The sequence below is a fragment of the Ambystoma mexicanum genome, chromosome 10 (assembly GCF_040938575.1).
Source record: "Ambystoma mexicanum isolate Mex_15411 chromosome 10, UKY_AmexF1_1, whole genome shotgun sequence".
Classification (NCBI taxonomy): Eukaryota; Metazoa; Chordata; class Amphibia; order Caudata; family Ambystomatidae; genus Ambystoma; species Ambystoma mexicanum.
This window is the reverse complement of record NC_090932.1, coordinates 963,170,310-963,194,933: the sequence shown is the minus strand read 5'-3', so window position 1 is coordinate 963,194,933 and position 24,624 is coordinate 963,170,310. Positions and strand designations below refer to the sequence as shown.

Genomic DNA, 24,624 nt, shown 5'->3' with positions numbered 1-24,624 from the left:
AGTACTTGTGTTGAAGATACCAGGGGAAGGGAGTCATTCCCCCAGGTATTTTCTGTTGAAAGAGAGCATTTGGGGGACATTGTTCAAGAAGCCTGGGGAAGGAAATCATTCCCCCTGGTGTTTTCTGTTGAAAGAGAACATTTGTGGGACATTGTTCAAGAAGCTGGAGAAGGGAGCCATTCTTCTTAAGAAGGAACTTTCTGTTAGTTTATCCTTTAGTTGTGGTGTGAGGGTTAGAGTAGGGTTTTACACGGGACGGTGGAACTTTGATGTGACTACATTCTGACAATTCCTTTAGTTTTAGTTTGAGGAAGGGAAACCCTTCTTAGAGATAGGGACAGTGTGGTTTTCTATTTCTGAAATAAAGGTTTATAACCAAAACCATGACACCTTTGTGACAGCTTCCTTCTTTGACACCCTTGCAGTACCCTGTCCGGCACCTTAGGAGAATAGTGCAGTTTGGAGCGGTGTTGAAATCTGGCAAGTGTTTCGGGCTAGTTATAACATTGTCTAAATGAGTGGCATGTCGCCTGGGAAACACTCCCAGGTGATGGCAAAGATGAAGGTTTAGCAGATCTCACTAGAGTGAAAATGTCCTCTCTTGTTTTACTGACCTCTGACAAGAAGAACCAACCTTGCTTTCCACAGAATGGGCCAGCTGCTGAGATGACCATGAGTAAAGAAACACTGTCAAGCATCTTGAAAATCTGAAACTTCTCTTTTGAGGGAGTCAGGGAATCCAACATTCCTGAATAAAAAGCGACTATTATTGTGATGAATGTCAGCTTGGTCTATAATGAAGATGACACAGTTGGGTTGGAAGGTGAGACAAGATATTATGGGCAGGACAGGAAGGAGATAATTCTTTTTTAAAAAAAGATCATTTTATCAAATGTTGGGATCTAATGAGGCAAGAAAATCTCTTTTTGATTAAGATTTTTTGTTTGTATCGGTTTAGTGACATTTTTTTGGGATATGCCTTTAGTGAAATATTTTAACAGAATATCGGTTTTGCCCAATCCACATACCTCGTGGATCCAATTGACTAATTATATGATGTCCAGTAGCTTTTGATATGACTTATGGTGTTTACTATCCATTGTGTTTTTGTAAACTTTATATCTGAGCCATTCCATCAAAGGAATGTAGGTCTGAATAGTTTGCATTATTCTTCATTGCTTTACATCAAATTATTTCACTTAAAACTATTTTTCTAACTTTTCTATCATTTTTAGATATTGGTCCAAATTCCTCACTGGTTGCCAAAATCATGAAACACTGATAAAATAAGTTGATGATTTGAGTTTCAAAGTAATGAATGGGATCATTTTGGCACAGCTGCATGCTTTACATTACAAACAAGGAGTGCAGGTTTTCAGTGGATAATATTGGCAGTTATTTTCTTAAACACACTTATTTCAGTTCATCAATAAGGTTTATTAAGTTCAGACCAGCCCCGAAAAAGTGGGCAGACAGATGCACAAGAAAAATAAATCTGCATGTTACTGAAATCCTGGCCTGCAGTGAAATAGGTCCTGAACCTGTCAGCCCTGAGTCGCAATGAAAACCATGATATACTCTGTCCTACAGAAGTCTACCCCACTCCAAGTTGCAACCCAGTTCACGACATGGTCCCCCAACGTTATAGCATCCTTGGCGCTGACAGAACAAAACCTACGGGGGACCAGGAAAATGTTCCTGGTTAAACCAACAGAAGGACATGACGGGGACTACTGGCGGCTATGTGCCGTAAGCGTACATTGAAGGGAGGGGAATAGAAGCAGAATACTAGCGATTAAGCTGTAAGCACTTGAGGTGGCTGGGGCAATCTGCAAGCAGAAACCTATGAGATGCTAGATCAAAAAGGACCTTTCACTTTAGTTTACATTGTTTTCAACAGGCTGCTGTTGTTTACGTGTCCAGTGTCTGAGTAACTACTGGAATGTGCTTCTCAACACATTGCATATGACAGCTTCTGCAACAGCATTGAACACTGTCGGCCATTTTCTAAACATGACATATTGTTTTAGTAAGTGTAAATGTACCATGATGAGTCTGCCCTACGCTTGCGTTTGATGTTGACGCGTCCGGTGTTTGAGACTCATCTTCGCTGCAAAGCTAAATGTATTCCTTGGTTGGAAAAAACACGAAATATGGTGTTTTTGGAAACTCTTTGGAATTCAGAAGTATACTTTAACTACAGAATTGACAACGGATTTGGAGTGACAGCTAGGTTAGATGTCGTCATAGAAACCACAAAAAGGAAGAGTAACGCAGGTTTCCAGTGCTGCGTGAGAAGTATTAGGTGGAACATGTGCCAAACTAAAGAAAACCAAAAATGTTTCAAACCATACAGGAAAGAGGGTGTCCAACAAACATATCCGATAAGGACTTGTCAGAATTCCTTTCAAGGGGGTTTGCTTCATGAAGCCTCAGCATATCACCCTGCAATTCGTCTCAATGCACTCTTTCAGAATGAGCTAGCAAGCCCCACCTGGCGGAGTGTGATGACTAAGCATGTTGATATGTACGTATATCTGTGTGATGACTAAGCATTTTGATAGGGACTTATATCGTCAAATATGTGATGGATAAATGCTCCTGAAAAGATGCTGATCCACAGCATTGGGTCTCTGCAGACATGGGTCATCGGAGGTCCTTTAAGAAAGTTCCTGTGACTCCCGCTGTCACAGAAGATGAGCAGTTGCAATGGTTGATCATAAAGTTGTAAAACGCAACATACCAACAATAATACTTTGGTTTGTGCTTTTACTTCTAAGAATGAAAACTGGCAAACTCCTGAAATGGTCTATTTCTGGCAAACCAACCTCAGAATAGCTTTGCAAGCATGCAAGGTATGGAGCTTGTCATCTGCGCCTCTGTTGACCATGGATAAGGCGTGCAATCCTTTTCCACCTTCTGGCAGGCTATATTGTCATGAATCCTTTGATCCTTACGTTCCTCAGTTGGGTATGGTATGGTTCTGGTCGCGGTGGGTTTTAGATGGAGCAGAGATTTGATGTATGGAAGGTTCCTGGTCACTGCATGTTTGGGATGGTACCTAGATATAGGATATGATGTGGTCCAGGTCACTGCCAGATTGGGATAGTGCAGGGATATGGGGTTTGGTAGGGTTCTGGTCATTGTGGGTTTTAGATGGAGCTGAGATATTGGTTTTGGGCAGGTTCTGGTCACTTTGGGATTGGGTTGGAGTAGAGTTATGATGTATAGTAGGGTCCAGGGTCACTGCGGGTTAGGGATGGCGCAGAGATATGGGTATGGTAGGGTCTTGGGCATTGAGGGTTTGGCAAGGTGCAGAGTTATAGGGTATTTGGTGGGCCCGAGTCATTGTGGGTTTGGGATGGTACATAGATATGGGGTATGGTATGGTCCTGGTCATTGCGGGTTAGGAATGGTGCAGAGATATGGGGTATTGGTGGGTCCTGGTCACTGCGGGTTAGAGTTGGTGTGGGGATACAGGATATGATGGGGTCCAGGTCACTGCCAGATTGGGATAGTGCAGGGATATGGGGTTTGGTAGGGTTCTGGTCATTGTGCGTTTTAGATGGAGCTGAGATATTGGTTTTGGGCAGGTTCTGGTCACTTTGGGATTGGGTTGGAGTAGAGTTATGATGTATAGTAGGGTCCAGGGTCACTGCGGGTTAGGGATGGTGCAGAGATATGGGGCATTGAGGGTTTGGGAAAGTGCAGAGTTATGGGGTATTGATGGGTCCTGGTCGTTATGGGTTTGGGTTTGCGCAGAGATGTGTAGTATGGTAGAGCCCTCATAATTGCGGGTTTGGGATGATGCCAAGATTTGGGGTATAGTGAGGTCTTGGTAACTGGGTTTTGGTTGGTGTGGAGAAATGGGATATGGTAGGGTCTTGGGCAATGCAGCCTTGAGAAGTTCCAGAGCTATGGTAGGCTCTTAGTAATGGCTGCTTTGGGAAGGTGCATGGATATTGGCTTATTGGCTTTTGTGGGGTGCTGGTCATTGTGGGTTTCGGAAGGTGCAGAGATACAGGGTATGGTAGGGTCTTGGTCACTTCAGGTTTAGGATGATGCAGAGATATGCCTGGCCCATAATTGCCAGGTCAATGCATTCACAGCATCATTAGCTTAGAGTCGATGTTAAAATGAGGCGGGTGGGGGCGGGCGGTCTTAATTCCATTATCAATGTGCTTTATGAAGGGGTGGCTGATCCTATGTTGTGTCTCCTATATACTTTATAAATCAGGCAGATTCATAATTCCCATGTACTGCTAATTTTGCTGTGGTTTTAAAGAAAATCTAATTGATAGAAGATGTCTTTAAATGCAGACACCCCCTCTCCCTTTAACTCGCTGCGCATGTTGCTAAAATGCCGGCAATGCTGTGACCGACTCAGTGAATGGCAAAGCTTGTGGTTCAGTGAGAAAAGGCCAGCAATGGATCCTTCCATGAATGCTGGAGCAGTTTGCCCTACAATAACGCACGTGCTGAATTTCATCAGCGCGAGCTGTGGGGGGACCTATTTATCAGCATTTATGCATTGCTCCCGCCGTCGCTCTCTCTGCACCTGCTCACCTACTCGGCCATTAATGCAGATCCTTTCAGTATTAACACCCACGGAGCCACGCAGTGCCTCGTGCATGCAATGCAGAGAGAGAGTGTTCCAAAACTAGTGGTTAACTAACAACTGTGCTTCAGTTTAATTAAGTTTAGAATATTAAAACAATTGCAAATAAAACAACCACATATGCATGATCCAAAACATAGGCAGGAAACAATATATTCACATATGTATATATAAGGGTACTAGCAGGTACGGCTTCTGGACCCTGTGCTGTGACTTTTAATGAGATTATTTACTTTGTTTCTAGCGTTTTGGATTATTTTCCGTTTAGGCACTGTCTTGTTTTGGGCCATAGCGTTCAACTGGACTCTTTTTTTCATATTTCCTCCACGCATTCATAGTTAATTTTTAATTTGTTTGGTTCTTTATTTTGATTTAGTACTGGTTGCTTGTGCGCTACTTTTCAGTGGCTTGAGGATGCCTGGCCTCAGACTGCGTGCCAGGGTCTTGTGCTCGGCAAGCGCCTAGTCCTGCTTTAATTTCTTACATGCATGCCCGGTCTATCTTCCCTGTCTTTTGGGTTGAATCACCCAATTGGCTAAGGCGTCATCATGTGTATGGTTAGGGGCTCTGTTGCTAGGAAGCGCAGCGGATGCACGCTTACCGCGCCAAAATCCAGCCCATCTGTGCGCAGGGTCGGGCCTTGGACCGACACAATGGCAGATATTCCCCTTTCACTGGAACCTAGGTTTTGCTCTTGTGACACGCTGGTAAAACGTGCTCCTTTTCTCACTATTTTTCGGTTCCATGTTTTAAAATCGCGGCACAAATGGCAGTGAATACAAAATATTGCGGCAAAAATGCCATGGTCTTTTGCGCCACAATCATGTACAGGATGTGGGGGATACCCCCACAATCATTTAAAGGATGCGGGGGACACCCCCGCAACCACCAGACCCATTATATCATTTAAGGGGAGAGGGGGACACCCCCGCAACCCCTGCCCATCTTAAATGGTACAATGGGGTACACCTTTACAGGGTTACATGTCTTAAAATCGCTGAAAAAATGGCTGTGTATACAAAATATTGTGGCAAAAATGCTGTGGTTTTGCTGCCACAATCATGTAAAGGATGCGGGGGACACCCCTGCCACCCCCACTCCCCTTAAATGGTATAATGGGGTACACCTTTACCGGGTCAAACCATGACATTTTGGCAGCAATATATATATATATATATTTTTACCAGCAACATTTTTGCCGCGATTTCATTCCCTGATACCCTTATCGTGTCAAACCATGCCATTTTTGTCACGTTTATTTTACTGGTGACATTTGTGCTGCGATTCTATTACCCGATACCTATTTTTCCTATCAGTTTCATACATAAAGTGAATAGCTCTCCTATGGCTAACCTTACTGCTAGCTCATTGAAACGCTCACTAGGAGCACATGCCATGTCATGCTGTGATTTGATTTTGCAGTTTTTTCGCCAGATATTCTGTGTGTGACAGAAACTTGGTTAAGAGCTACCCCGGCCCGTGGTATGCTCAAGCGCTGACACGTAACTATGGTATTATATGACTAGATTGTGTATCTGTGTACCGAGGGGGTGTACTGTGCTGAATTTTAATTCACAATTCCCTGTGACACTTCTTTCTTTCGATCACTATAAAAATGGAAGCGCTACTTGTGCGTGTGGTTATTTCAGCCTCGTGTGTAGCAGATTCCTTGAACGGGCGGCTGAACTTCAGTCCATATTCACAAGCCTACTTATAGTAGGATATTTTAAATTTCATTTCATTCCCCCTTTGGATCTTTCCTCCTCCAAATTCTTTAATGCTATGAATGACCTAGATCTTTTGCAGCTTGTATGTGGACCTACCCACCAATTAGAACATACACTTGATCTTATCTTTGCAGCAAAATCATTGGTCACTGTTTTTCCGGCACTTCAGATAACCAGGTCTGACCACCTGGTTATTCCGTTTTCCAGTAAATCTGGGATGAGGGGTACTTTGCCCAAACTATTGCTAATACTTAAGCGAAGCTGGCACTCAGTGGCCAAAACCTGTATTGTATCTTCAATTAAGGATCATTGTGGCTGTGTTCAGTCTGCTGATCTCTCTCTACCTTAGTACAGGCATTTGCCATACGACCAATCTCCTTGCTTCTCTACGTTCTAGTAAAGCTCATAGTCAACCATCAGTTCTGTGGTTTGATGTGAATTTGAAAGCTTTGCGCCTTGATTGCAGGCAAGCAGAGCGCAAATGGCGATCCTCTTATTGTTCGATTTCTAAACGGGGATTTCGGGAGATTTCTAAATCTTACAACCTCGCTATTTATAAAGCTTTGCACCTATTCTATATGAATCCAGTTGAAAGCTACCTTAATAAACCAAGGGATCTATTCTCGTTGGTTCGTATGCCCTCTTCCATCTCTAAGCCTGTAGCTAGTGTTGTTCCATCTCAGGATATATGTGATTTGCTATCGAAAATGTTCATTCAAACGATCAAAGCTATTTGCTCTAAAATCTATGTCTCTAAAACGAATGACTTGTCTGTTGACAATTTCACACCCTTGTCCTCTCATTCGTTGTCCTCTTTTCCTCTCTTTACTGCTGAGATGTCCTGCCTGCAACAGCCAGAGAGAAATCGGCTTCTCCCTTAGACCCAATCCCCCTTTGGATCATCAAGGAGATTATGCCTGGCATAGTCCCTTGGGTTACCCAGGCAATCAATCCTCCGTGTACTGAGGGGCTGCTTCCCTCAGAGTTAATGCTAACTCTTTTTGTCCCACTTCTAAAAAGAAAAATGTCTCTCGTCCCCACTATTCCTGGTCATTTCCAGCCTATCCCCCTTCTCACATCTCTTATGAAACGTATGGAGTCTCATCTCTCCGCTTCTGAGCGCTTTTCTGGAGAATTCTTCTTTTTTTGATTCTTTTCAATCAGGCTTTCAACCAGGCCGTGGCACTTAGAGTGTCCTTGTGTCAGCTGTGGAAGACCTGAGTCGGCTATCAGATCAGGGTGGATTAGGCAGACTGATTTGCTTAGATCGATCTGCTGCCTTTCATACGGTGGATCACCCCAACCTGCTGGGTCACCTGGCCTGGGCAGGTCCCTCAGGCCTAGTCCTTTCTCGGTTCTCTTCATTTCCTTCTGACAGAAGTCAAATTCTTTCTCTTTCTTCTTTGCGCTCTGGTCCTAATGAACTTTCTTGTGGTGTTCTGCAGGGTTCTGTGTTTCTCTTCAATGTCTATATCCAGTCACCTGTCAGTCTCATCCACTCCCACGGCCTCTGCTGCTACTCCTCTGCTGATGATACCAAGATTATTATACAATTTAATCTGGAGGAATTGGATCATGCTTCTCAATTTAGAGAGTGCATAGAAACCAGGGGCACTGGATGGACGACAACTGGCTGAAATTGAACGGGAACAAGTAAAAAATTCTCTTTGATGGTTCCTCTTCTGCCACCTCCCTGTGGACATCTCCTTTCTGACCTCCTTCTATTGGTTCTCTTCTTGTTCCGGCATTTGTGGTGAAGGATGTGGGTGTAAAGCTCAGATTAGCGCTGTATGCCAGTCTAGGCACATCATCCAAGAATCTTGCGGAAAGTGTTACCTTTTCTTCCTGCAGCATTGCATGCCCTGGTTGTGGCAGCGTTGGTGTTGAGCTGGATTGATTATTGTAATTCACTCTATCTGGCTCAATCCCAATACCTTATTCATAGGCTGCAACTCTTACAGAACCTTGGGTGGCTACTGGCTTTCCCTATGAATTTCACATCTCAGTAGTGCTGCGGAAGCTGCACTGGCTCCCAGTCAAGAAATTAATTGTGTTTAAGTCACTTTGTATTGTGCACCAGGCCTTTTATGGTGAAGGTGTTGAATACCTGCAAGTTAAGTTTCAGCGATTGATGCCGGGTCGACATCTCTGTTCTCAAGATAGATGTTGAGTTCAGACTCTGCGATATAGACTGTCTAGAACGGGTGGCCGAGCGTTTGCGGTTGCTGATGTTAAGTTATGGAATTTTATTCCACAATGTCTTAGGACCACCGAGAATCTTTTAGCATTTAGATGTACTTTAAAGACCTTTTTGTTTTAGGCTGCTCTTTTGCTGTCATCTGTGCCTGTTGGATATCCAGCGCCAATATATCTCTGGTGGAAGTGTGGTTTACAAATTAGTTAACATAACAGGGATAGGAAGTGTTTGCCACGGTGGATTTCATCGAGGTAGAAATCATCTAATTTTTTACAACGGAATTTGCCACAAATATATGTGGGAGCTGGGTGTAGGTGAATAAATAATGTAGGTTGGTTTGAGGGGGGGAGGAAATCTTCCAGTAAAAAAAACAAATTGATGATTTCTACTTTGATGAACATTTTTCAAAGAAATCACATAGAACCAATATAACATAAATAATCTTACATGCTAGTTTCAGACGGCCACATGAAAAGCTTGAATGCATAATAAAACACCTCAGTGTACTGTGCCTAGCACCCTACGGCAGCTAATGGAAACATAATGGCAAATTGAGCTGTTGCACCAAATCTGCATAGAAGTCTGTGTCATTCTTGCCCTAATCAGAGTGTGGGGGAGACGGGCTACCATTGAATTTTCATCCTTTCATCAGCTCACTGCCATCACAGCAATCGGGGTAAATCCCCTATTAAGAATCCTCTTGTGTTGAAACCCCCACAATTACCTTGCAAAATTAATATCACAATACCCTATCTCGCTATATGCTCCCAAGCTCTACTCAACCATTCCCATCCAACTTGTCTTGTCTGCTTCTTTCGTGCCTCACCTACTTGGCACCCCATCATTGACCCTCCCTTCGGCCATTTTAACAGTGATTGGCTTGAGGACCAGCCTTAAGAACAACCTTCTCTAGCAGGAGTGACCCCCAGAATCCTAGTTCGAAGAACCCAAATGCTCCACACCCACTGTCCCCATTGGATTGAATATCTGTGTTTCTAAATAGTAGGGGTCTCCTTTTCATCATATCCGTAACATCAATGGAGGACATATAAGCCTTGCATAAGGCTTTTACCACTTCCATTAATGACACATTTGTTTTCATTCGTTTGTATGGCGGAGAGGAGGGGTGGAATGCAACTTGCGTTGCCGCCACCCCCTTCCCGACCGCCTCCCTTCCTTTCTGCCATACTGCGACAAATGCTTCAGCATTTGTGCCGTTTTGCATTTTGATGCCAGTGTAAATGCTGGGGATACCTATGCAGCCCACCGGCTTTATGCACCACCATAAAGCAGGCAAACTCGAGACACGCCGCAGCATTTATTCATTTACACATTTGTATGGCGAAATTCATAGGTGCACATATACGCCTCCTTTTGCCCTGCACATTAGTACTGTGCTGCTCAAATGACAAGAATTCTGAAGCCTGGAGCCACCTACGTGTATGGAGCAAAATGAGCTCCTAAGAATGTCTCGTGCTATCATTGTTTACTCTTTCTACCTCCTTCCCCACCACCAGCCAGTTTAATGTATTAACTAATATTTCGCAACTTTGCAAAGGTTTGTAAAGCAGGACTGCCCTGCCATTAGTTCACCTTTGTTTAATGCTTCTTGGTGAAAGACATTTCACTTTTAATAAATAAATACAAATAACACTGAGCAAAGTTCTGCATTTTAGCACATTGTACTTTGTACTGCCTACATCCTGTAGTGGCACTAAATGGGCTAACTTCAATATAAGACAACGCTCTTGGATTGTTGAAAACAGTTGTCCGAGCATCCTATTGTGTATGTTACACATGCATAAAGGAAATCAAATGTTTCATGAGCACCCAGGAAGTGTTCCGCAACCAAACAGGTTAGTTCAGTCGAGAGCTTTGCATGGGTGAATAGGCTTGTGTTCTGAGATAGCTTGTGGGTCCTATGCTCTCGACTTGTGACTGACTCAGTGTCCCAAACGCTTAAAAACACCTCACATCCTCTCCACTCCGTTTTCCCCAGCATCATTAGTAAGCGAGGTAATATGAAGAAAGATTAGCGCTAGTCAAATAGCACCTATAATAGACGATGGTGGAACAGCCTTTTTGTCAACTACCCACTTTTCAATTTGCATTGTTTACTATTTTATGCAAAGAAAGATGCTGAGAGTTGGGCAATTTACAAGATCTTTGGTATAACCATAACTTTATGAAACTACCAATATTATTGTAGCACAGCAATTTAAAGCTGATATGCTGTTGATGGTGTTCCTAGTAACATTCTCAAGATGGTTCTATGTTCTTAGATCGCCAGGTTATTTCTCGTGGAGTTTTTTGCAGAATATTTTAAGCAGAAAAAACTCAACACATTTCGTTTTCAATTTGGCCCCACCCAAATCCCCCTCTTCCCTATGATCTAGTCCCTATTCCCCTCACACCCCTACCCATTAGGTCCCCTTATCCTAACCACCCACTCCACCCCCATCCTCAATATTTTGAAATTCGTTTTTTTACCCGAAAACGTTCAGCAAAAGCATCCTGCAGATATAACAGCATTATGCACTCAAAATGGCGGGAAGGAGTTTAAGTGAAGCAAAGCATTTGTACAATTTTACTTTCTCCAGCACCTGACCCCCAAGTTCACGGACTGAGAACATAGAGCTTTGAACTTTCCCAGGTCCATGCAAGAGAAGAGCCATCCCATGTTTTAAATTTCAATTCTGGGACATGTAGTACTAAATTTTAAATCAAAAAGATAACACTACAACTCCCAGAATTCAGAGGAACAAAATATCTGGAATGGATGTCTTTCTCACGCATGGAACTGGTATACTTGGGAGATCTGAGAACATGATCTACAACTTACAGTGGCTCACTGTCCAGGTTCACAGTTTATAGGCTTACCAAGAACATTGGGTCTGGAGCATCTTAAATCATTGAATGAAAAGTATGTACAACCTAGAGTAAAATTCGAGTTGCCATCTTCAAGAAATAGTCATGAGTGCCTGATGCGTTCAAAGCCTTTACCTAAACCCATTAATTCCAAGCACAGACGTGAGAAAATGCAAACTTCAATTCATATTCATACCAAAATTGAAACTGAAAAGGTCTTTTATGGTTTTCTTTGTAAATTGTAATATTGATGTTGCACTCTAAGCTATCTGTTTTTTCATACGTCTTTGTGAACTGATATTTCATTTTTGTTTCCACTGAGCATGTGTTGAGAACCAATTTATTTTAAACAAAAGTGGGCTGTAACTTTAAAGTTATTTGTAAGACCACGAGTCCTGCTTGTGTTGTGTGTTTAGGTTGTATACTAGCAAGCAAGTACTACTTTAATTGTGTACTGAAGGGTTTTTCTATTTTGTTTTCAAGGTATACAAAGGAGAGGACACAACATTCCAAATCTCAGGCCTTCAGACCAACACAGAGTACCGGTTTCGTGTTTGCGCCTGTCGACGGTGCTTGGATAGCTCCCAGGAGCTCAGTGGACCTTTCAGCCCGTCAGCTGCTTTTATGTTGAGGCGGAGTGAAATCATGCTTGCGGGGGACCTGGGAGGCCATGAGGATTCAAAACTGAAGAGCATGATGCCCACCGATGAACAATTCGCCGCCCTCATTGTGGTTGGATTTGCCACGTTGTCTGTTTTCTTTGCATTTATACTACAGTACTTCTTTATGAAGTAAATCAACGCGACAGCCAGCGGCGGTATACATTGAACTAATGCTACGCATTATAATCCACACAATTATTCAGATATTCCTTTCCTGAAACTTTTCTGCTACACTTTTTATACACTTATCATTTTCCAGTCCTAACATGAAAGATCAGTGTTTTGGTGCACCTTTTTGTAATTCCGAACCAGGAGGACCTCCGACTGGATGTATCAGCTATCCAGATACCAAAAGCAAGTGTTTTATTTTTTTATTTTAATTGCTTCAAATTTTACAAAAATTGATATTTTCTATTGGAGCCAATGTAGCTGCTCGCCTGTTTCAGCCAAGTAAATATTGACCAGTCACTTTTTTTCTTTCTCCACAATCTGTAAACATATTCACCAGTTTGTATATTGTTATAGATAGGTTTTAAGTATTAGTGTACAGTACAAAGTGTTACAAATATTGCATATGATTTATTCACTACAATACACTATTCCCCAGTCCTCGAGGTAGTGTCCACAACGTTCACGCAGTTATTTAACAATGTTAAGCTCAACAAAAAGAAAATATGCACACACCATTTTACTATCGGTCATTCATTCTGTTTTAACACTATGAGCGTGTGTGCGCAAAAATCAAGTCACCAAAATGCATTTCAGTGATAAATACACTGTAGATTTTAACATAATTTGTTCTCCGCCGTCATTTTAAGTAAGAGGGCATTGTGCAATAGTTAGTTTTTTTCTCCCATGTTTGGCTGGATGAGAAGCTGTTTTAACTTGTGCGTCTGTCCATGTTCTGTATATAATTGCCCCAGAGCTAATTACTAACGTATTATATTCTATTAGGTTCTAGCTCATTGATATACCCTGAAATAACTGTATAGATCTATCTGTATATATACATACACATATACAAATGTATGTGTGTGTATAGCTAGATAGTGATATATGTGTACTTTACAAACTAGTTGATTGGACTTTTGGAAGTCGCAATCTGCACATGCAAATGTTAAGCTGTTCTGTCTTTGAAATGCAAATCCCAGAAAAGATTGCTGTGGACATAACATGCCCATGTATTTTAATGTACTGGAACCTTTTGAGTTCCCTTAAAATGCATTAGATTATTGCTTATATTTGAAAAGCACCTCGGATGGCAATAAAAGGAGGGTGCTAAAATAATTCCAAAAGGGTGCAACAGACACAAAATGTATACCCTTTTCTATTTTTGTATATTTTTGCTGCTTTATATTTTATTGTCGATGCTATGTTGTGCTTTTTTCTGTGTTGTCTTTGAAACAGTGTCCTGTATTAGCATAATATTCCCACAAAGCAAGTCATGGGAAAGCAGAAATACTTTGTTTTAGGTTTATTTATACTATATACTGCATTCAGTACTTTAAACTCCAATTACAGTGCAATCTCTTATTTATTGTGAAAAGGATAAGCGTTCCTATGTACTAATTTTCCCCTGTAGCATGTTATATTTTGTCTCTTTCTTTCTTTTTTACTATAGTGTTTTAGGTCAACATTTCCAAACCTGCCAGCATTCCTAGTATTGGTCTTGTGACATGTTCATGTGTTTCAAAGATGGGAGCATATAGTGCATTAAATGCCAAAAAAAAACATTATCTGTGCTGGAAAAGTTTACACATATCCAGAAACATAATCATCTCTTGCAATGAAAACGTCTGTGTGCCTATATTGATGTAGCAAATAATAGAAAGGTCCTATATTTTGGTATTGCCTATAATTAGTTTATTTTAAGCTTTGCAGACTAATGGCAACAAGTGAATTATATATAGATATTGTTTTGCCAAAATAATAACTTTACTTTTTTATGTCTTTTGTGATATAAAATTCGGTGAAAAATGCAATTGATATTTTGTGAGCAAAGCTTGTACAGGATGCTTTTTTAAAAATAGAAACTCACTTTGAGAGCAACACAATTGCGTGTGATGCATAACCTGTTAAAACACACGTGTGTTTTCCTTTAAATGTTTAGCGTGATGGGGGTCATTTGGAGATATTTTCAAGCAAAAATGCTGCCTGAAGTCCACAACAACCCTTATTTTAAATTTTTGTTTTCCAAATATCACGTGATGAGAAGTGCACAAAATATTGTACCAGTAATCAATTTTTGGCCTACTCAGTGGGAAGGCTGGACCACTTTGCTGTTAAAACATTGATTTTTGTTTTGTTATAAACTCCATCATGATGAATATGGCTTTCCAACATCAGTGTGAACTGAAGCCAGCACTTATATTAGAGAGGCAATGATACCCTGCCACAGAGGAAAGCTGTCCTTGGACCAGAAAGGCATTTATATCAGGAAGGAAAGTGTTGACATGACATGATTCTAGACTTTCATGCAGGATTCATAAATGCAACCTCCTAAAGGATGGACGATAGACAGTTTGCTGTTTTTCCTAACAGGTGTAATGAAAGAGACGTAATCCAAGGGCTCTGAAACAGCAAAAAGTATTTGAAATTCCGTGGAATTCATAATTCTGCCCTGGCATTTTGAGATTTTAGTATACATAGAAATGGGAGCAAAATAGCCACCTGGACACCTATTGCTTTTTCATACTAGCCATCTTTATGCCATTTAGTTAAATGTTCTAGTTGATACCAGTCATTTTTATGTTATTTTGGCATTTTGTATCAACACTCTAGAAGGCTCTATGCTGTGAAATTGTCACGTCTTCCAGGAAATAGATACATTTATGTTGTGTATATTTCACTGTGAAATTCCCTTTATCCCAGTGAAAAGGTTATTTTCTGTGAAAGAATGCTTTCCTGTCACTACATTTTATGATCTATCCTATTGTCAAACCCCCAAATACCGTTATTCTAACATTGGTAAAGGCAATTTGTAGTCTTTTTCCTGAAATCTCTAGATCACAGGTGCAACTCAGCCTTTTATCTTTACGATGTTGTCAAATGAATACCGTTTTGATGCTTGGAGATAATTTGGTTACTAGTGAGAATAGTATAGCTGGTCAATATTTGTATAATTATCAACATGATTAACTTTCAAGAAGGGAGGAACACAGAGATTAACAGGTTCTGTAGCATTCACCTTTCCCCTCCCAAGTACAAAGTCAATTGATCTTTGCATCTTAGGTCTTTCACAGATGGACCTATTCAATGCATCCCAAGTGCCTTTAGTGTGACTTACATGTGTACGAGAAACCACTTCCTGGGTAATGTCCTTCTACTAGACCAGCTGGGCAATTCCCATGGAGTAAATCAATTCAAGCCGTACATGCTTTCACAGGGATAAAAATTACTTTTCTTTACATACCTCTTTTAATCATAATCAGGTGTCCTATGTTCATCTAAATCAGGGAGAACATCCTTTTTGTGTTCTTTTCAATACCTGGAAGGTGTCCTACCGAGGAGATGCCACTCCTAACCTGGACATTCTTTCTCAAAACAAAGACTTTATCAATATCTGCTTTTGCCACTTTCTTTTACATCTATGACAGCCATACAATTGAACAGGTATGTTCCAGGCATACCTAGTTCGGGCATAGTATTAACGTCAATATCATAAACCCATTGCATTCCCAAGACTTCCCGTTAGGTGCTCCAAAGCAAAAGTTTGTGAATCAGCCGCTGTGTGCAACTTTAGCATAATTTCATGGTGATTTATGTAAAATTGGCTGAATATATTAGTTATTTGTAGAGAAAACCTTATGTTAATTATCCTTAATAATTAGTTTAAAAAAACGAATGTTAATTATCCTTAATCAGACTAAAACCACTTTTGACTTTTGAGAACCACTGTATGAATTATATATAATAAACTGAAAAATAGTTATTATAACTTGAATTTCTAGTAGCAAGTTTTATCTGCTGAAAGACAGCAGAATATTACTGATCCCGCCATGAATGTTATTCCGGCAATTTCAATATACAGGTCTGGTCCAACTAAGAACCAGTTTCTTCGACCAGTGTTTCCTGAAAGGAATCTTGGCAGTGAAAGATATTGTTTGTAGCTCTTGCATTACTCTCAAGATGTCTGTGTTTTCACACATTGAAATACGGTTGCGGACAGCTTTCCGCTGCACCGAGAGGATCATGGGAAAGAACGCTGACTACTTTGTTTTTGGACCTCAACACTTAATGTAATTGGAAGATTTGTAATTCCATATTTTACCATGCATTTCTGTGAACCTGCTGTAGAATAAACAGACTGAATTTCTTAGCGCTGGGGTTTCTCCGCCCAACGTCAGGCAGTCAGGTGTCAGGTGTAGGTTTTCTTGGAATTGTAGTGGTACCTTTCACGACAGCACCTGGAACCTCGATGCTGCAGCAAAAGTTGGGCTACCAGGATGGTCGTTCACACTTGAACTATTTGTTTATGTTGGTTTAATTGTGTACATCCATATGAAGTCCATTGTAATGGAGCATCCTACTAATTCAATAACAATGCAACACAGTGCCTGGAAGCATTCCTGTTATTAATTTGCTTTTTTGATAAAATAGGAAAGCAACTTTAAGCAGTACTAACGTCCTGACTTAGTCTCCTTGTGCCCATGGTCAAGCCGTCAAAAAAAAATCCCTGTGCCCTTAAAAAAGCAAAAAAGAAAATATTTTTTATATTAACTGCCTTTCTTGTTGCAAACTTGAACTGTATTTTTTTTATCCTGTCTTGTCAGTAAATGTCAATATTGACAGGTGCCCTGCTTGAATGTGTATGAAGGTATCCTTGCACAATTCTATAAATTGAAAATAAAAAAAACATGTTTTTACCTCACAGTTGGATATACATTCCAAGGTTGTCAACTTTAAGAGAAAAATAATCATACGTGTTATTGTATTGTATATTTTAGACTATTTCATATGCATTGTATTAAAACTGCCATATAAATTTTAATGTATAGATTTTGCAAATACAGTACTATGCTATGTATGTAAGACTTAACTGTATCTGTAGTGTATATGTAATATATTTATGCTCAATAAATGTTTTACTTCTTTATGGTGTCCCAGCACTTTTTCAGTTGATGGGAGAGTACTGCAGACAGCATGATTGATAACACAAAATTATTGCTGAGTAGCGCTTCCATTAAATGTTTTGTGTTAAGCATAACCCAATACTAAACTTGAACTGTGGACATGTATCTTTATATTTAGCTCAGTGTTCCATTTGGAGTGCTATTCAAAATGGCTACAGGGAATTGCTGCGCTATGTTCAAGCAGCTCACGGACATGGCTCAAGTTACTTTGCATGTTCTATTTCAATCGGAAAACTATGAGGGTTTATTAACACGTGGATCGATCTTTACCAAACGTGGCAGGCGAGATACTGAACCTGATTGATACAATTTGGTAAGAATCCACACACCTGAACAAAAGTTAACAATTTTCTTTTTTAAATGGCCGTTTTCACTTTTTTATGACGATGTCTGTAGGGAAATGGACAGTTTAAATCACAATTTCTCAAAATGGACACTTCAATGTTTTAGGTTTTTGGCACATTTATACACTTTAGTATGAAGTTGTTGTTTTAAAATAAAATGAAACTCACATCAGCCAAAGGTTGAAATATTAAGTTGTAAAAAGAGGATTTATCTATTGGTTTACATTTTGACAAAGCTCATAATGTTTATTATTACGAACAAGCATAATAATACGAATAAGCTCTCATAGTGAACATGTGTTATTACGAACATGGGAGAATCATATGAATAGGCACAACCCTACAAATGTTACAAGAAGATACATAGACATAAGCAGTACAATGGTCATTTTTTAATATTATTAACATTTAGAAGCATACAAATAAGCAGAAACTCGTCCCCCTAATGAAAGAAGTGTTACTCCTTTTTTGGGTACTCACAAGCATTCGTTTGTCATTAATGTCAAAAACAAAAAGTTGAAAACATGAAGTTTGGACTCTTTATAAGAACAGCATATGACTTCCATTGGAGATATTGGCAAAAATAAAAAAGGTTACAAATAAATATGAAAACGGTCGTACATTTTATAAATTAACTAGGGAAGATTCAGGATAACTATAAGATGATGAAGCTCATTGCCATTAAAGATGCGAGAGGTATATGGAACATACCTAATGTTGGCCAAATGACTCAGCACTTACTACAGGTGGCCTCCTTTTGGGTAGCCCATTTCCATAAGGTATATTATAACGATAACAAAGCTGCCATTTCTAGCTACAGTGAGCAGCAACCCAAGTGGGAACCATCGTTTTTTGTGTCTTGTTTATCTTCAAGAAGTGATCTTGAAACATAAGAACTCTGGAGGAAGGGGTCCTGATGGGCTCCCTGATAAGGTCTATGAACTGAACCCTATCCTTTGGCCTAACATACTTTGGCTGATGTATACGCAGATAATAGATACTGTTAAAATCCCACAGAGTTGAAAGAATGTGATAATAACCATCGACCGGTAAAATGACCGGTTTTCTCCATCAAATATAGAACCATAAGTTTATTCTACACATCCAGTAAAATATTGGCATCACTTGTTTTAAAAGCTTTAGAAGCCTGGCTGTCAAGGCCTGGGTGATTATCCATGTTTCAAAATGGTTTCAGGAAGAAGATAGGTTACACATTTGAATGGATTGCTATATGAGCTTTGTTAACAGAAAGCCTTATTGAAATCCTCAGTTCCACTGCATTAGACATGACAGCCACATTCAATAAGGTGATGAGGAATAAGCTTTGAGGCAATGGAATATAATTCTTGGACTGCGCCAATTGTTTCACGCGAACAACACGCTACAGGTGTGACTGGACATGTCTGGAACCCTATGCAAACCTATCCAGGCAAATATAGAGCTTAGAGAGGAGTGCGTTCTCGGCCCCCTGCCTGTTTAACCTTTATGTGGCAGACATGCAAGAGCTTATGGATAAATCAGACCTATTTCCTTCAAAAATTGCCAGTCTACGATTACGATGGCTTTCGTATGCTGATGATGTAATCTTTCTGGATAAAACCCGGCATGGTCTGCAAAGAAATCTGAATATTTTTAGTGACTTCATAACTGCCGATAGTTTGGAGATTAACTCTGTGAAATCAAAAGCAATTGTCTTCTCAACTAATAAGAACAACGTCTGGTTTATATAATGCAAGGCTAGAGGTGGTGAAAACGTAATTTATTTGGGATTTACCATCGCTATCAGAAATAAAGTAAGTGCTATTAAAGACAGAATAAGACTGAAATCTAGGTCTTTTCTGTCACAAATGAAAATAATGCTGTCCAAGCACTGCCTATAAATTGCTTCCTTTGATAGAATTTGTGAAGTTGAAAGTGATATCCACGATCACCTATGGTTTGGAATTATTAAATTACACTGAATTGACTTGGCTAAATGTTTTTGAAGGCCAGCTATGGAGAGCGGTCTTTAATTTTCCTCCCTCAGTTCCCATTTCATTGATCCGCTTTGAATTTGGTATGTTTTCTGCACACCTTTCGGTTTTAAGAAACAAATTAACCTTATAGGATAGGATTTTATTGTGGGGGGACTAATTCCTTATTTCAGGTGATAAACCAAGAAAAGGTGGCTGGGGACAATTGTGGTATCTCAATTTACAAGAAAAGTGTGACAGTTTCCTGGCAGCTGTGAATCTTGAAAACTCTGTGTTGAATGAAAAGCCCAATCTTATGGTAAAAAAATGAAGAGTTAGACAATGTAAACAATCGTGAATCTTTGTCAAACTTAAAATTTGTTGAAGTCTTATTAGGTCACACTTACCACACTACAATCCCCAATGGCTTATATAAAAAAATGTCAGTCGCCTGCGACATGGATGTGGCTTTTAAGATTTCATTTTAACGTATTGCTCACAATGGAATTCTTAGGTCCCTAATTAAAGTTATGTCCGGCTGAGCGCACATGTAGACTTTGTGAATTGATGCAAATGGAAACCTTGTATCACTTGATAATGCAATGTCCTACGGTGGTTGTGAGCCATCAACTACACTTTGAAAAATGTGTTCATTCTCTGAGTGCGGTTTGCTCCAATGCTTTGTGGTCCAGAATAATGGCTGCACGACAATTGAGCTTATCTTTAGCTCTAATAGATTTTTCAAAGTATATTTTTAACATGTTGAATGAAGGGGTTGAGGATAGGTACATTTTCACATGTTGCACTGTGAATTGTATTAGATGAACTGGTATTAATGTATCATGGTTTATTTTAATGTTTTTTTATCTGTGTACTTTTATTCGTGGTCTGCTTGAATTTATTCTCTTCTAAAGGTTATGATGTTTTACCAACATGAAATTAAAAAAATTAAACTAGAATTAAAATAAGCAGAATCTCATTCATAATGCAGAAAAGTAGAACTCTCATGGTGTGAACCACACACATAAGCTAAATGCTCTTAATGATACTAACAGAAGCAGAGGTTGGTGTGTATTCAGAACAATGAGAAACATACCAATGTGCCCAAAAAAACTGCAACAAAGAGCAGAAGAACTCTGATAGTGATTATGTGGAAAGTGTAATATTATGAACTACCACAAGCATACGAATAACAGAACACTCACAGTGTCTAATGTTGCATGCAAGGGTAAGCATTCGAAATTCCCTAAAGTTTATTATTGCTAACATAAATGAATAAACAAAATTCGAATGCTCATAATTTCTAATATAATGTACAATTTTAATGTGTACTTTTATGAACAAGCAGACGCATGCCACTAGGCAAAACACCCATGATGTATAATGGCATATACAAACACAGGTTACCAAAAAAGGGTGGTTACTTTTATCCCAGCATCTCTCCTCTCACTGTACTTCATTAGCCTTACCTCTGCATCCCTCATCTTTGTCGGTTTCACATTTCCCAGCATCCCCCATCCTTGTCAGAGTGCCTAATTACCACTGCATCCCCTCATACTCATCAGCCCCTCATTACCCCTAGAACCTTCACCCCCTATTACCCCCACCATCATCACAGTCCATTATTACCCTGTAACTGTTATCCTCTACACAGACCGCCACATCCCGCATTCTTGTCACAGAACCTCATTACCACAGCATCCCTCATCCTCATTACCACTTGTGTCTTTCATCCTAGCCACAGTCCCTCAGCCCCTGGCACACCTCCTCCTTATCACAGTCCTTCATTAGTCCCCCCGGCATCCTTCATCCTCATCACAGTCCCACATTACCCGTTCACCCTCATTCTTGTCACAGTCCCACATTAACCCCCATCCTCATCAAAATCCTTAATGTATACTGCCACCCTCAGCACTGTCCCTCTTTACCCTCATCAGACATCCCTCATCCTAGTCACAGACTCTTAAACTGCACTCCTCACCCTCATCACAGTGCCTAATTAGCACTTATCTTCATCACATCCCTCATTACCTCCAACAACCATGATCCTCGTCACCGTCCCTCATTAACCCGCACTCTAATCAGTCACTTAGTACCCCATATACCATATCCTTGTCACAGTGCCTCATTATCCATGCATCCCTCTCCCTCGTCACATTCCTTCAGTACCATTTCCAAATGTATTCTCCTATCCTCATTATTGAATGCATCCTCTTTGCTGTCCCTCATTACTATTACCACATAAGTCTCATCTCTTTCCCTTATTAACATCACTGTGTGCTTCCTGTGACGATTCACAGGATCTTGTCACTTCTCCTTCAAGGGGAGCACTTCCCTATGAGGCTAGGGAGACGAGGCTGCTTCCCAATAGTCCCCCTAGGGGTGGTAAAAAGCGAGAGAACATCATAAAGAGAAACTCCCATCATGGGTAGTTGAGGTAGAGAGAGTGAGGGTAGGGTGGGTGGGGGTTTAGTGGGTGGGTGTAGAGCGAGAAGCGGTGGGGTGAGCAGTTGAGGGTAGAGTGAGTGAGGGTAGAGTGGGTGAGGGTAGAGAGTGGGGGTGGGGTAGAGACAAGAGGTGTTAGGGTGGTTGGTCGGGGAGTAGAGAGAGGACGGGTAAGAGTAGAGAGAGTGGGGGTAGGATGGGTGGGTTTAGAGGGAGTGTGGGTAGGGTAGGGGGATAGAGAGAGGGGATAGCATGGGTGGTTGGGAAAGAGAGAGGGAGTAGGGGATGTGGGGTATAGAGTTGAGGTATGGTCGGTTATAGGGGGAAGAGAGTGGAGATAGAGAGACGGTACGGTGGGTATATGGGGTAGAGAGAGAGGGGGAAGGTGGCTGGGGGAAGAGAGTGGGGGTAGTGTAAGGGGATTGAGAGAGAGGGGGTAGCATGGATGGTCCCGGAAATGATGGAGCCTGTGGTAAACATTGGCAGAGCAAGCACACGTGGCTCACCAGCTGTTTACTGTCCGTCAAGAGTCTATGCGGGCTAAGAATAGGAGGATTTTACATGCTCTATGCACAAAATGCAGAATTATGAAATTCTCCAGCATGGGGTCTGGCATGGATTCACATGCTCATGAATATTCCCCGTCGTCAGACCGGGAATCCTCGGTATAGAAAAAGAAATCAGTTTCGTTTCTGATCTGTCTTTCTTAGTAGTAACCAATCACTGGTCTCTGGGTCATACTGCCCCCAGCCAATGACTGCCCTCTCCCTAAGCCCTGCCTCTGGCAGCCATCCTCAGATTTTTACCGCACGTTCAAGTGTTGGGAGTCCTCGTGCTGTAGCTCTTGAGCTTTTGCTGTGTTTTCGCGCTTTTTTCAGGAGATTTTTCTCATTTTTCGGTTAAATAGAGCCTCAAGCTCCACCGTTTCTACATCCGATCAACGGGGATCCGTTTCAGAGTTTTCTGCGCCCCTCAAGGGTGAAGATTTCGTCGAGTTACGCTTTTGGAGGATTCCAGAAGTTCCGAGGCCTACCCCGGACATGGCCCAGGAGAAAGGAAGCTCGACGCTCGGGAAGCTGTTCAGGACCTGCCCTGGATGCCAGCTTCAGAATGTTTTCAAGAAGGACGAGCATTTGTTATGCCTCTGTCTCCATGAGGACAAGACGCACACGGAGAAGGACTGCGCGTTTTGTGGGAACATGTCGGAGCAGACCATGAAGGATCGCCACCTCCGTCTCGCCAACTGGCTGGAAGGGAAGAGCCCGTCAGGCGAGAAGAAGAAAAAGAAGAAAAAGGTGAAGGCCCCAGGCGTCCAGAAGGTGACGATGGCCTTAATTCACCCTGCTAAGACCTCGATCGAGGATGTCGCCGCGGCCCTGGCTCAGCCTGTGGAGGCTACACCAGTGGAGGCGCCCTCAGGACCCAGAGTCTCCCTGCCACCGCAGAGGGAGTCATCTTTCAGGCCCATTGAGAAGACCCCCACAAAGTCCTCGTTGGAAAAGGTGGGGGAGGGGCTGGTGGCCATCGTGGATACGGACAAGACCTCTGAAGAAGAGCTCATCGAAGTCGTGGAAGAGGCCCAGCCCATCGGGAGGGATCCCGACGAGGGCGACAACAAGAGCGACGGGGTCGCCGACAAGGCTCCTCAAGAGCCCTCGCGCCCGTGGTTTCCGGCGCCGCAGGACACTACGGTGGCCATTTTGTCAGCGATTCAGTCCTTATGTTCGGAGATAAGGACAAGGTTGCCCCTCCACCTGACGGAGGTACCTGAGCCAGACCCGACGGGGGAACCGGAGCCAGGACCTTCGGAAAGTCCACCGCATAAGAGGAGGAGGATGCATCCTACGCCACCTCTCCCACCTCTGCGGCCTGCTCTGCCTTCCCCCCGGTCTACTACCCACGGGGATAATACAGGCACGGACACGGCTACGACAGGTACAGATGATGACGGAGGCGACGACGGGACGTGTCCCCCGTCACCCCCTGCTCGGGCGTCCCCGCCCAACGAGATTGGATCCTTTCATGCCATGATTTCCAGGGCATCTGAGCTCTTCCAACTCTGCCCAGAAGAGAAGAAGAAGGAAGGGTTCCTTTACCAACGGCGCGAGGCTAAAAGGAAGACGGTCCTCGCCGTACCGCTTATTGATGACATCTGGGATGAGGGGCTCGCCCTCCTCAAGAACCCTGCCATGGCGCCGGCAAAGAGGGACCGGTACGAGAAGAAGTACCGGGCCCCCGACGCTGCCCCCTTGTGCCTTTGGGCACAACCTACCCCGGATTCGGTCGTCTCGGCGGCGGCAAAGAAGAAAGCTGGGGGGGCATCGGCCTCGACATCAACCTCCCCGCCAGACGGCGAGGGCAGAAAGTTGGACATGATGGGACGGCGGATGATCTCATCCGCAGCGACGACTATCAAGGCGGCCAACGCCCTGGCTATCGTAGCCCGCTACGACAGGGAGTTGTGGTTCAAAATCGCCCCTCTGTTGGACTTCCTTCCGGATGCCAAAAGGGCTGAGGCCCTTGAAATCCTACAGGAGGGTGAGATTGCTTCGGACCACGCCATGACGGTGGCAACGGACATCACCGACACCGGTTTCCGTCAGTGGGGCAACAGCATTTGCTTGAGACGACGAGGATGGCTCAAGGCCACGGATTTCCGCCAGGACGTACAAGCCAAGG

The 24,624-nt window shown here is 42.1% G+C and overlaps 1 protein-coding gene across 3 annotated transcripts in view; it reads left to right on the top strand.

The window, feature by feature from the left end:
• FNDC3B (fibronectin type III domain containing 3B) overlaps positions 1–17,165 on the top strand; it is a 796,261-nt gene extending 779,096 nt beyond the window's left edge. For all 3 annotated transcript variants that reach the window (XM_069618738.1, XM_069618739.1, XM_069618740.1), the window contains one exon: positions 11,894–17,165. In XM_069618738.1, the coding sequence (XP_069474839.1) occupies positions 11,894–12,205 (312 nt within the window). In that variant the 3' untranslated portion in view covers positions 12,206–17,165. The remainder of the gene's footprint in view (positions 1–11,893) is intronic.
• The last annotated feature ends 7,459 nt before the right edge of the window (positions 17,166–24,624 follow it).